At 32.2% G+C, this 12,411-nt stretch overlaps 5 protein-coding genes across 5 annotated transcripts; 2 read left to right on the top strand and 3 right to left on the bottom strand.

Annotated features, from left to right (window-relative positions):
• Positions 1-219: 219 nt before the first annotated feature.
• GO595_002185 (splicing factor 3B subunit 1) lies at positions 220-3,003 on the top strand (the record flags this gene model as incomplete). The annotated part of the gene is made up of 1 exon (XM_067915066.1): positions 220-3,003. The coding sequence occupies one exon, from the start codon at positions 220-222 to the stop codon at positions 3,001-3,003; it is 2,784 nt and encodes a 927-aa protein (XP_067777871.1).
• Positions 3,004-3,290: 287 nt separating this feature from the next.
• Positions 3,291-4,439, bottom strand: GO595_002186 (uncharacterized protein; the record flags this gene model as incomplete). Its single annotated transcript, XM_067915067.1, has 1 exon — positions 3,291-4,439. The coding sequence occupies one exon, from the start codon at positions 4,437-4,439 to the stop codon at positions 3,291-3,293; it is 1,149 nt and encodes a 382-aa protein (XP_067777872.1).
• Positions 4,440-4,953: 514 nt separating this feature from the next.
• Positions 4,954-6,534, top strand: GO595_002187 (uncharacterized protein; the record flags this gene model as incomplete). Its single annotated transcript, XM_067915069.1, has 1 exon — positions 4,954-6,534. One exon carries the CDS (start codon positions 4,954-4,956, stop codon positions 6,532-6,534), a length of 1,581 nt encoding a protein of 526 aa, XP_067777873.1.
• Positions 6,535-8,521: 1,987 nt separating this feature from the next.
• Positions 8,522-10,152, bottom strand: GO595_002188 (CRM1 C terminal-domain-containing protein; the record flags this gene model as incomplete). Its single annotated transcript, XM_067915070.1, has 2 exons — positions 8,522-8,550; positions 8,634-10,152. 2 exons carry the CDS (start codon positions 10,150-10,152, stop codon positions 8,522-8,524), a joined length of 1,548 nt encoding a protein of 515 aa, XP_067777874.1.
• Positions 10,153-10,439: 287 nt separating this feature from the next.
• Positions 10,440-10,715, bottom strand: GO595_002189 (uncharacterized protein; the record flags this gene model as incomplete). Its single annotated transcript, XM_067915071.1, has 1 exon — positions 10,440-10,715. The coding sequence occupies one exon, from the start codon at positions 10,713-10,715 to the stop codon at positions 10,440-10,442; it is 276 nt and encodes a 91-aa protein (XP_067777875.1).
• Positions 10,716-12,411: the final 1,696 nt, after the last annotated feature.

Raw genomic sequence — 12,411 nt, forward strand, 5'->3', positions numbered from 1 at the left:
TTGAATTTGTGTCTGAAATGATCGAAAACCACCAACTTATCAACCAAAAATCATCTTGGATAAATTAAAAATCAAGTTCATATAGTGATTCATTAAGAATAACGAATATTTTGGTGAACAGAAAGATGCTAAAAAATACGTCACTTTTTTGAAATTCGGCACTTTTTGAAACGCAAATAAACGTTCAACGGCTGGCACCATTTTTTGCAGGATTTGTAAATGTCTGAAGATCATAATAAAGACTCTAAATGGGATAAGATAACTGATGATGACTCCAAAAAAGATCCATCTGCAACAATTGTTATCACTCAACCAACAAAAAAATCAACAAATTTACTGGCAAATGATATTGAACTCACAGATGAATATTTGGATTCAATTCTCCCTTCAAAAGGTTTCAAAATTGTACCTCCTCCACCTAGTTATAATCCTGTTCGCAGAGAACAAAAAGTCATTCAAGAAGAAGAAAATCCTGCATTTCCACGAGTACCAAAAGAGTTTATAAAATTATACACAGATATGAGACCAGATGAAGAACTTACAAATGAAGAAAAGAAAGAAAGATCAGTAATGAAATTATTAATGCAAGTTAAAGATGGGACACCATTTGAACGTAAGAAAGGACTTCGTATCCTTACAACTCATGCAGCTGATTTTGGTGCACCACTTATCTTTTCTAAGCTTCTTCCGTTACTTTCTTCCAAAGTATTATCAGATCATGAAAGACATGTTCTTGTTAAAACCATTGATCGTCTTATGTATCGCCTTACCAACACTATGCGAGAATATGTACCACAACTTTTAGCTTTCATGGGCAAAATGTTAATTGATCAAGATGCTTTAGCTCGTGCCGAAGCGCGAGAAGTTGTCAGCAATCTTTCCAAACTTAGTGGTTTACCAGTCGTTCTTCATTCCCTTCGTTCAGGCTTAGATAGCGAAGACAAAACTGTTCGTGAAATAACCGCCCAAACGATCACAACCGCCGCTACATCACTTGGGATACCCTCAATTATACCCTTTTTACGAGCAGCTATTCATACGAAGAAATCATGGCGCATTCGTCACACAGGTGTTCGTATTATTGAATCTATATGTTATCAAATCGGAGGAGGTATTTTACCATTTCTTAATGATTTAGTTGAAATCATATTAACAGCGTTAAGTGATGATAATCCATCAGTTGTATCAGCTGCAATTCGCTGTGTTACGACTATGGCAGAATCGTCAGCTCCATATGGCGGAAATGCGTTTAATGAAATCATACCAATTATATGGAACGGAACCAAAAATTATGAAACGAGTCGAAACTGTATGAAAGCAGTCGGCGCGTTATTAATGACAATGGATCAAAGTGTTGCATCGTTTCATTTTCGAGAGATGTATTCCAGTATCATTAATCAATTCTCATCACTCAGTGGCAAAGACAAATATATATCATTAATAGTCTTCGAACGCGCATTAGAAAAAGGCGCAGTTGATATTAAGCAACTTGAAGACATTACAGGAATATACTTTAAAGCATTTTGGAATCAACGGACAATGTTAGAAAAGAAATTAACAACACATTTAGTTAATGTTACAAGTTTAATAGCTACAAAAACATCATTCCGAGAAATTATTGATCGAATATTCCAAAACTTTAAACAAGGTTCACCTGAATTACGTAATTTAACAATCGAAACATTTAATAAGATCATAGAGAACAATACAACAATTAACATAACAGTCTTAACGCAACATCAAATCGAGAAAATCGTCGACGATTTAATATTCGCGTTAAATGATCTTAAAGAAAATGAAGAACGTAAAAACAAATTATATTTAAAATGCTTAACAAATTTTGTTAACTTATTGGGGCCACGAATTGAACCTTTATTACAAGATATTAGTTCGCGTATTATGAACAATTTACATGTGCCAAAACATAATACACGAAAACAAGCAGCGGAATTACTTTCGATCTTTGCGAAATCATTTGTTGAATATAACAACAAAAAAGTCATATTACATTTCTATGGAATATTACAAGAATTTATGGGAGAAGAATACCCTGATGTATTAGCTGCAATATTAGATGCTACAAGTATTATCATTGACTTATTAGATAAATCTGAATTAGATCCACCACCTGAAGAGATAATCTCGAGAATGGTTCCAATATTAAAGAATCGTAATGATAAAGTTGCGTATGCAAGTGTAAACTTAATTAAAAACCTTTCAATGAAAGCAGTGATAGTCCAAAAGAAAGAATGGATGAGAATATGTTTCGAATTATTGGAATTATTAAAGGCCGAGAAACGTAAAGTTCGAATGGGTGCAATTGAAGCATTTTCTTGTATAGCAAAATCTTTAGGTCCATTTGATGTGCTTTTGGCACTTTTGAATAATCTACAAGTACAAGAAAGACAAATACGTTTATGTACTACAACGGCCATAGCGGTTTTGGCCGAAAAGTGCGGGCCATATAATATTTTGCCAGCGCTTATGAACGAGTATCGTACTCCGGACTCTAACGTTCAAAACGGTTCTTTGAAAGCTTTACAATTCTTGTTCCAGACGATAGGGAGTCAATGTGCTGATTATGCTTATGCATTAACTCCTTTGTTAACACATGCTTTAATCGAAAGAGATGCGACACATAGACAACTTGCTTGCCAAGCTGTGAAGAATTTCGCATTGGGATTATTCGCAAGTGGGAAAGAAGACATTTTAATACACTTGTTAAATCACGTGGTTCCAAACGTGTTGGAGTCAACAATGCACTTCATAGACGCAGTAATGGACGCAATAGATGCAATAAGAGTATCCGTTGGGCCGGGAATTGTGCTGCAGTACACGTTGGGAGGACTGTTTCACCCCGCGAGGAAAGTCAGAAGCCAATTCTGGAGGATTTATAACAACATGGTGATATACAGCGGAGACGCTTTGGTGCCTTGTTACCCAATGTTGGAAAATACTCCAACAAATAATTATCATAGAGATGAGTTCGACGTATTTGTATGAAATAATAATAAATTCGAATTTTTAAAGATCTTTTGAATATAAAATAGAATTTATTATGTCGCAATGAATTAATGGCTGCGTGCGATGAATATAAGCACAGAGGTGAGTGCATAACTAATTAAAAAAGAAAATTTTATATTCCCAAATAAAAATCGTTTTTTATCTTTAAGTTAACTTTTCTTGATTAAAGCAAAAGCCAAGACAAATGTTTTTTTTGACAATATCAACTTCAGATATTATTGGAAATGATAAAATGTAAAAATTTTTATTTTGTTATTTTCGTTGGCTCAGTATGGTATATTAAACAAATTCGCAATTTCTTGCTCAGCTTTTTGCACTATGCTAAAACGATTTATATCGTGAATGCATTCCAAGAAAAATGCGATCTTTCCCATTGTTAAAATTGTCTTATTTTCTCTCATTTTAGAAGTAATATCTTTAATTCTTCTCACGAAGTTGTAGTTTTCATTATTAAAGTCGAAATTTGCATTTTGAATCCACAGCTTGAAATCTTGTGGATATTCACAAATAGCAATCATATGCGGGTAATATAATTTAAGAGACTTTAAAGATGTATTTGCTAAATTAACTTCAATGTATGTTCCTGTGCCATCATATGCAGATGGAACCCATTCACAAAATGTACCATTACATTCAATGATTTTTGAAGCTCTTGCCATAAGCTCTGCTTGCTTGAACTGTGTAAGGTTCTTAAGCGGTGAGAACTTAGAGTCCGCTAATCGACTTGTTAAATAAACAGGTTGATTTTTGAGAATCTTTTCTCGTACTTGAGATGCAATACTTACAAATTGATGAGAATTAACAAAACCTTCTTCCAGCCAATATTTGTAGGATCGAGGATCCTCGCAAATCGTAATGATTTCTGCAATGTCGAATGTTCTCTTTAAGCTTTGGCCATTATATTGATATGAAATCGCGATTCGAGGACCATTAGTAATATCACTTGGATGCCATGTTTCTTCCCTTACTGGTGGAGGTGGGTTGTTTGGACGTGTTGTGCATTGATTTCTTTGTTGTTTTTGCATTTCCTGTCGTTTCTTCTCTTCAAGTGCTTTTTGCTGTAACATTTTTTGTTTTTCTTGGTATATATAACTCAGGTATTCATTACCTCGTCTTTGTCTTTCTAAATCTTCTTCATGTTGTCTTCTTAATTCAGCAATATAATCTTCCCAACTTCTATTGGATGCATTGTTACTCGAACTCGAATTTTTATATTTTTCAGCCATTTCTTGACGTTGTCTTCTTAGTTCTTCCTTTCGTTCGCGCTTTGCTTCTTCTTTTTCTCTTTCTCGTTGGGCTCTTTCCTTTTGTTTTTCACGAAGAAATGCATTATATTCTTCTTTATAACGAGACTCACTCCAAAACTGAGTTTCATAATCAGGATGTTTTTTGCTAAACTCATATAAATCGCTCATGAGTGTGAAAGCAGGTAAATAAACCTTTAGTTGAATGACATCATAGAATTTTGAAAAATTTAATCTCAAATTTTCTAATAAAATTAAACTGATAAATGTCGTGGAATGAAGTCAAAAAGCTACAAAATCATCCAACGACGATTCAAAAATGACTATGCAAACTTTTTCAAAGGTTACTTTTCATTTTGTTGCGCGTATGAACTATTATTAATAATCCAATTAAACACACTTAAAAAATTTCCAAATTTAATATTTTTTTTTCTCTTGAAATTTTTTCACAATGTTTTATGATAATTTGAATGATACAGATCTATCCAAGAAAATACGCCAATTGACCGGGAAATATTGAACATGGTCGGGTAATTTATAAAAACATTATTCCTTCTCAAAACAAATATCATATGAATGTTTAGGATATATTGTTTGTCATCCTTATGATTTCATTCAATGTAAGCCGTTTACTATTTGAGATATTTTCATCGACCGTTTACTCTTCGACCAAAATCATTTTCTTATGACTAGGCCTCAACTCCGCCTTGACTTTGTTAAAAACCTTCCTGACTCAATGAATATATTGCTCCCCAATGAGGAAAATAATGAGGAAAAAAAGAATTCCCCAGAATACATTAAAGCAAGAGATCTATTTATTGATCAAATCTTCTCAAAAGACTCATTATCAAAACAAATCTTTGACCAGACACATTGGGCTGTCTTACTTAGAGATATTCCAGATGTTAATGGTGTTAAAGATATTAACAATTATTCTTGGATGGTTGGTCATTACCAATGGGATGAATTAGTTAAAAAGGTTGTTCATCTCCAAGAATTACATAGCCCAACAACACCATATGGTATTTATCTTGTTCCAACACTTGGTCAATCACTTTATGCACGTGCACCAGAACGTTGTGAACTTACATATAATTCATTTATATCACCTGTAGATATTCCACCATTCACATATTTAATCCAAAGAAAAGAAGCGAATTCAAACAATGATGAAGAAATCTACAATAAGGGTGCTGTTTGTACATTCCAAACCCTTGAATCTCTTCATCTTCAATGGGACAAGCTTACTACCTTCACTAAAGAACAATTTGAATTTCTTCAAAATCCAATTGATGTTAAAATTCTTAAACCGAAAACAGGTTATCAAAACTCCATCAACAAAATGAGCGATGAAGAGTTTGATGACTGGTTCTTTACCACAATGGGTGGGTTCATTCCATTGATCCCGAATCCGACCACTGATGATGGGAAACTCATCAAAATTCCTCCAATTTTGGTTGACCCCATTGAATGTACGCCACCGAGATATAGTAAACTTATCGAACTTGTTGACAAAATTAATGAGCGCATGTCAACTGACCATTTAGGCGAAAAGGTTCGTGCCATTAAAGGCGTTGTCAAGTATTGGCAATTTGTTCCTAATAGTATTTCTGACGAACTTGTCATCTTCGCTAACAATGGCAACAACATCCCTGAGAAATCCAAAGAATTCATTCAACTTTTCCGTGGACAATACGCAGGAGCACGCGATTTCATAGTTGAAGAAATTCTCGACGGGTTTTTACATGTAAAAAGGAAGGACGATGAAGATTTTGAGATGTTTATGGACGCGCCAATTGAAATCGATAAAGAACTCGAAGGATGGGACAAAGCACTTGGATACAAGGTGATGTTTGGTTTCGACGAAGAATTTAAGAACTTTTTCTTCGAGACAATGAAAGAAATGAAAGAAGAAATTATGTTTTGGTTTAATAAGGATAACATCCAAAAGTTATATGACGAGTTTAAAGAGCAAATCACGAGGGCGATGAGGGAAATGCTCGAAACAAAAGGAATGCAACAGTACTTAAGCATAAGTACCGAACAAAATCAAAACGAACAAAGACACCAATGGTTGCAAATGTATGACAAGTATGAAGTTCTATATTGCTTGTGGCCAACTATATATAGGAATAATGAGGGCGTGCTCCATGAAGGAGAAAAGGACCCAATATTGGAAAAAATTGAAGACGAAATGCTCAAAAACATTTCTAAAACAAGTTCGTTACCAGAGGCTAAGGGGCACCCCATTCCGCCAAATAACTGAATTAAGTTCATTAATAATAAGTAAATAACATATGAATTACTATTTGCAAATCCTGTTTCGTTTTGGTGAGACAAAAATATTCATATAAATATTACTTAGACTAACACATTTCAAGTTATTCGCATTTTAATAGTGCACGTTTAAAAAATTTAGATCATGAAAATCATATCCATATATTAAACATATTTTTTTATTTTAATTGAAAAACACAGTCTCAGCCTCCAAAACGAGAGGGTAATGGTCACTAAAATTCATTCATAATTTTGTGTTTCATAAGGTTGAAACTTCTCAAGCACGATCATATGTTACAACTCCTTTTGGTGCCCAAAATACATCACCAAAGTCAACCACAAGGAGGTAATAATCCAGTTACATCCACAAAGTTTAGAATTTTATAAATAAGTTGCAACATATTGGATTCCTGAATATGAAATAGATTGTTTGCGTCTTGATCAATGTTATCAAAATGTTCATAACTATTGGCTGGAATCGTGAAGCAGTTCAAAGTTTTTGTAATGAACATAAGAAACGAAATACATCACAAACTGAGCATTTGATTTCCAGTAAAACATAAAATATATATATACATATTTATTGAATTGTTAGAGCTGATATGTTGTTAACCATTTCCAAGACTGGTGCCTCAGCCTGCATTTGATTATTTTCGTCTATTTCTTTTCTATATCCGAAGTGCCTATTTAGCTCCTGAATCTTTTGTTCTCTTTCGAAGTTATTTAAGTCGGGATCGTAACAGGAGATTTGCTGCAACATTACCAACAAATCCTTCATGAACTTAAAGAAGTTATTTAGAGGTAATTGCACCACGTTAAACATTGTTTCGGTGATATCGAACAATTCTTTTTGCGAATGATTTTGGAACATTTCGCACAAACAATTCGCGACATCTCCTGCGTGATTTCTTACGAAGTTCAAACTTAATAATCTTTTAATCAATGTTGTATTCGTTTGAAAAGAAGATTTATAATTCAAATCGAAGAAATGTCTTAATGCAAACACAACAATTCTCATTGAATATCTTTCCAAAAATGCTTGTGCAAACTCTTCGTTTTGTCCTTCGATGAAAGAAAACAATTCGCTAAGTGAATTCAAGCAGAATATACTTGATTCGATATTATTTTGTGAGCAACCAAATTCATGAATATTGATAATGAAGTCAAGAACTTGTATATTAAACTCATTACAATGTAATGGGATATAAGCTATATAAAAACTTTTCGTTAATGCAAATAATGGAAACTTAAACTCGACTGTACTTTCTAAGTGATTTATTATCATTTCAAATGTTGGTACTATTAACTTAAAGAAGATTTCTTCATGAAGTTGATTAAGATATGATTTAAAAATATGGAAACAATCACTAAATAATGTTAATACTTCTGGTGTTCTAGCATTAGTATTTTGTAAATAATCATCAAGTAATGGATCTTTAATAGGTTTAAATATATATTCAATGACTATATTGATATCATCTGAATATAATATCATATGTCGTAATAATGTTATAATCTCAGAACGTAATACTCTAAATAAAAACTCCGGATTATTATTAATGATTTGTGATAATGTTAAATATAATCCAAGAATTTGTTGGATATTAGGTATGAAAGATTTAATGAAATAACTACCTAAATATAATGGGATTTGTGAACAACATTTAATTATTATTATTAAATATTGATAAGTTCCAATGTTTTCTGGATTAAATGAACTCATTACTTGATTAAACTTTGTCATTAAATCATTAACTAACGCATCAGTAATTTGTGATTTCACTTCATTGTTTAATACTCCTTGAACTAACAATGATATTATCTCATAAAATATTGGTATATTATCTGGTTTAAGTTCATTAATAATTGGTTCTATGTTTTGTAAAAAGAATTGTAATGTAGAAATTTCTTCATTTTGTTGTGGTACTGATAACCATTTCCTACAAAACTTTGCATATGTCTTTAATGTATCTAAACTATACTCTTGTAACATACATGTTTTGACCTTAATGAAGTTATTAATAATTTGTCCAATAACTACCTTTAAAAGATTTGGAAATCGATCCATAAATTTATAATATTGTCCACATACAAATACGGTCCCTTCTGCTACAAGTGCACAATCTTTAGGGTTTTCGATTTGTTGACATATAGAAAATAATATTGTTAACACTTTCGGTAATAATTCATTTTCCATATCTGTCGATACACCTGCAATACAACCGATAGCCCAACATAATGATCGAATTGAGTCGACGTTTAAACCATTATATAATTCATTTAACCTTTCAAGGATTACACTTTTTATGTCATTACTATTAAGTCTTGTTAAGAATATTAAACATTCTTTTGCAGTACTAAAAAAATTACCAAATGTTCTCTTGTTGTTAATGATTTGTCGCATTTTTCCATCTTCATCTAATACATTTATCATGTCAATTGGTGTTGGCATTCGTTCGATTAATAAAACGGATATTTGATGCATTAAAATTGGATACATTTCGGGTACTTTAATGCGGCCGCCTTCACTTTCACATGCTAAATACCATAACATATATTGCCAAAATGTTATACACTCTTCAAATAAATCTTGTGATGATCCAACTGTTACAATATATACCCATTGTAATACTTGTTGAAGTTGTGGTAATATTTCATTGACTTTTAATACATTCTCATGCCGCTTAAATATGGCTAATATGGCTGAAACAAATCCATTCGAAAATTGATCATCACCTGATAAATCTGAAACTAACGCAAAATCATCTCCAATAGCTTGTTGAAGGGAATTAACTAAAGTAATAAATAATGGGATAACTTGATCATCGGTACATGATTTACTGACAAATTCTGCAAATAATCCAATAACTGGAACTGCAAGTTTGGGGTGCCCCATATAATTGGTCAATAGCTGTTGAACCCATTCAGTAGATATAAGGACTTGCACTGTGTTTGGAATACGGAGTAATTTCTTTAACGTAGTAAGTGCATTCTTGCTAAGTTCAATGTCTTGATCATTAACACAATTATGAATAAAGTTTAAAATACCTTCAATTTCATTGGAAAGTGCTCGCGTCATTTCATCAGCGCGTAAGCTTGTTAAGGAATCTTCTGCAAATTCAGTTATCTCGGATAATAACATGGAGATAATAGAAAGTGAATTATAACAAAAATCTCGCGTGGTGAAGTTCATCACATCAGAAAAGAAAGTATTCCATTTTTGAGGCCATTCATGTTTAGCTATTTCAATTAATATAAGATCAATTGTTGATAAAAATGATGTCCTGATTTGACCTTGACTGACATTAATAACATACTGAGGAATAAGATTTAATGCAAAGAAACGTACATTCATTTGAAATTCTTCAGGTAGTGAATCCCATTTTAAGCGTGCTGTATCGCGTAAAACATTAAGTGCAGCAAATTTAATTATTCCTACTTTGCTTTCTGTAAATATTGGTATTGCACATTGAAATGAATCTTCACGTTGAAAAAATTGAACAATGAATTCATTAGCTTGTTGTTGTGACATAGTTTGATCACCGCCCGTATTGAGTGCATTCCCTGCTTTATCAAGAAGATTAACTATTGATGGGTCATGTTGCATTCAAGATTGGCTTGGTATTTGCTATCGTCCCTCACAATTTCGTGGTTGATAACATTCATCGTTGAACGTAAACTATTCATCGTTAAAAAAACTTTCTTATGATTCACTCCATAATTTTTGTTGTAAAGAATTACTTTTAATGATAATATAAAGGTTGTGTATTTTTAAAGTTTAAAGGAAAGAAGAAAATTTCAACAAAAGATTGAAGATGAACATTTTATTAAATAAAGATTTAAGTCTTCCCTTAAAAAATAAAAGAGGATTGTAGGTGTTTGATTCCATAAAACTTATTTGATTCTTTGATTAGGATCTTTGATAAGAGATTTTGTTGAAACACCAGCTGCCTTTGTTTTTTCTTCTGATGGCTTAATAAATCTCATACCTCCACCTAATGGGTCTTTCATAGCTTTGCTCATAACAACAGCTTCGATCTTTTTGGAAACAGCTGCTGTAATAGGATCCCTTCTCTTCTTCCAAACACGCTTTTGCCTTTGCCTTATTTCTACTTTCTTGTTTCCTTTTTGATGTGCTTTATTTGCTTTCTTTGCTGCTCCTTGAGTCATTGAACGACCAGAGATTTAAATTCACATATCATGTTAAAAAATTGACAGATGAGATTTTCGGAAAAAATTCAATATAACGATAGTAATTTTCTATTTATTTCTATCGGTCATTGCAAAGGTTTTTTTGGAGTTCAAAGCCAACCTCCTAAATCATATCCTCTTATACGGAATTTATTATTTACAACCTTAACCAAAAGCACTTCGTTTTGGAATCCACATATATCTTTGTCAGAGATAAAAATTGGTGCACAATCCCATTCTATACATCTGCTAGTTATCATATTAAGTCCCATAAAGTATTCAGGATAGTACATAAATAATGCATTGAAGATATTTTCTTCTCTGATTACATTCATTCCTTTTTGAAGATAAATATCATGTACTTTAAAAAACAATTCTCTTGCCATCTTAATAGATTCAGATCTACCTCCAAAAAAACCTGCTGCTATAACATTACCAAAGTTTGGGTCAAGGTTTTCCATTGGTATATAATTCATTCCATTTGGTTCAAAGTGACTTTTTCCTCGAACTTCAAACAAAAATTGGGAATGTCCAGCAAAAATTTTCTCAACTCTTTTTTTAGATGGGAAAACGAATGTACTATAGTTTGTTTTTTTGATCAATCCAGCATCAATCCAAAATATGTATTTGTAATTGTTAGAAAGCATACTCACGTCTTCAAGTAAACATATTTTTGAATTCCAAATAGCGCCCATATCTTCGCTAATAAAAATTTTTTTGGTGCAATATTTTTTTGATATTGTGATGTACTTTTTTTTGTATCGAGACATGCCACAAATTTTATACGGATCTTCATATGTTAGGTTAATGAATAAATTATCGTAACTCTTTGGCTGAAGTATTTCTACTCCAATTTGATTTGAATAAAGATAAAAATCATTTTCCCTTGAAATATTCCCAAGCAAACTTGAAAAACGTTCTCTATAGTATTCCATTGGGTGCCTTTGACGTGGTTTCTCAACAAAATAGAAAAATGATGTTACAAATGCAATTTGATTCTTTTTAATCTTATTTGGGTTTAAATCAACAATATTTTGAGAGAGACCTAATGAGCATATGTGAGGGAGTATAAGAACATATGGTTCGCTCTCGTGATTATTTAAAATACATTTATTTTTTGATCGAGATAAAGAAGTTGTAATTAAAGCTATGATAGTAAGGATTAATAAACATATACCACTAAAAGCCGTATTCTGTTGTTCTTGAGATTGCTCCATCCATAAAGAATCCTACTTTTGAACCATCTCAATTGAATCAAAACCGATCATAAGCATTGAAAGATTGACTCATTTATTCAGTTTTTACCAGAAAAAATGGCTGTTACTCAATTTTTGGGAGTTCTGGTTGATGAATAACCACAACCGTTTTTTCCTCACTATCGTATAACGGTTACGAAAATACAGCGCTTCAACAATAGTAATGTAATTTTTGGCGTTTAAACAAAATATTTGGAAATGATTCATAATATTATTTGATACAGTACTTATTTGTGCATCTGCAAATGGATATGTAGAAATTGTTATAATGCTTCTTCTAGAAAAAGGAATGAATTTAAATTTTCACGAGATTTTTGCAAGTGCCGAAGGCACGAACGGTTTTGATCGTCATGCATTGAAAAAGTGAAGCTTCACTTCATTTGACAAAACTTCTTAAAAAAGATTCAATACTTTATACC

Source organism: Histomonas meleagridis (genome assembly GCF_020186115.1).
Source record: "Histomonas meleagridis strain 2922-C6/04-10x chromosome Unknown contig_16, whole genome shotgun sequence".
NCBI lineage: Eukaryota > Parabasalia > Tritrichomonadida > Dientamoebidae > Histomonas > Histomonas meleagridis.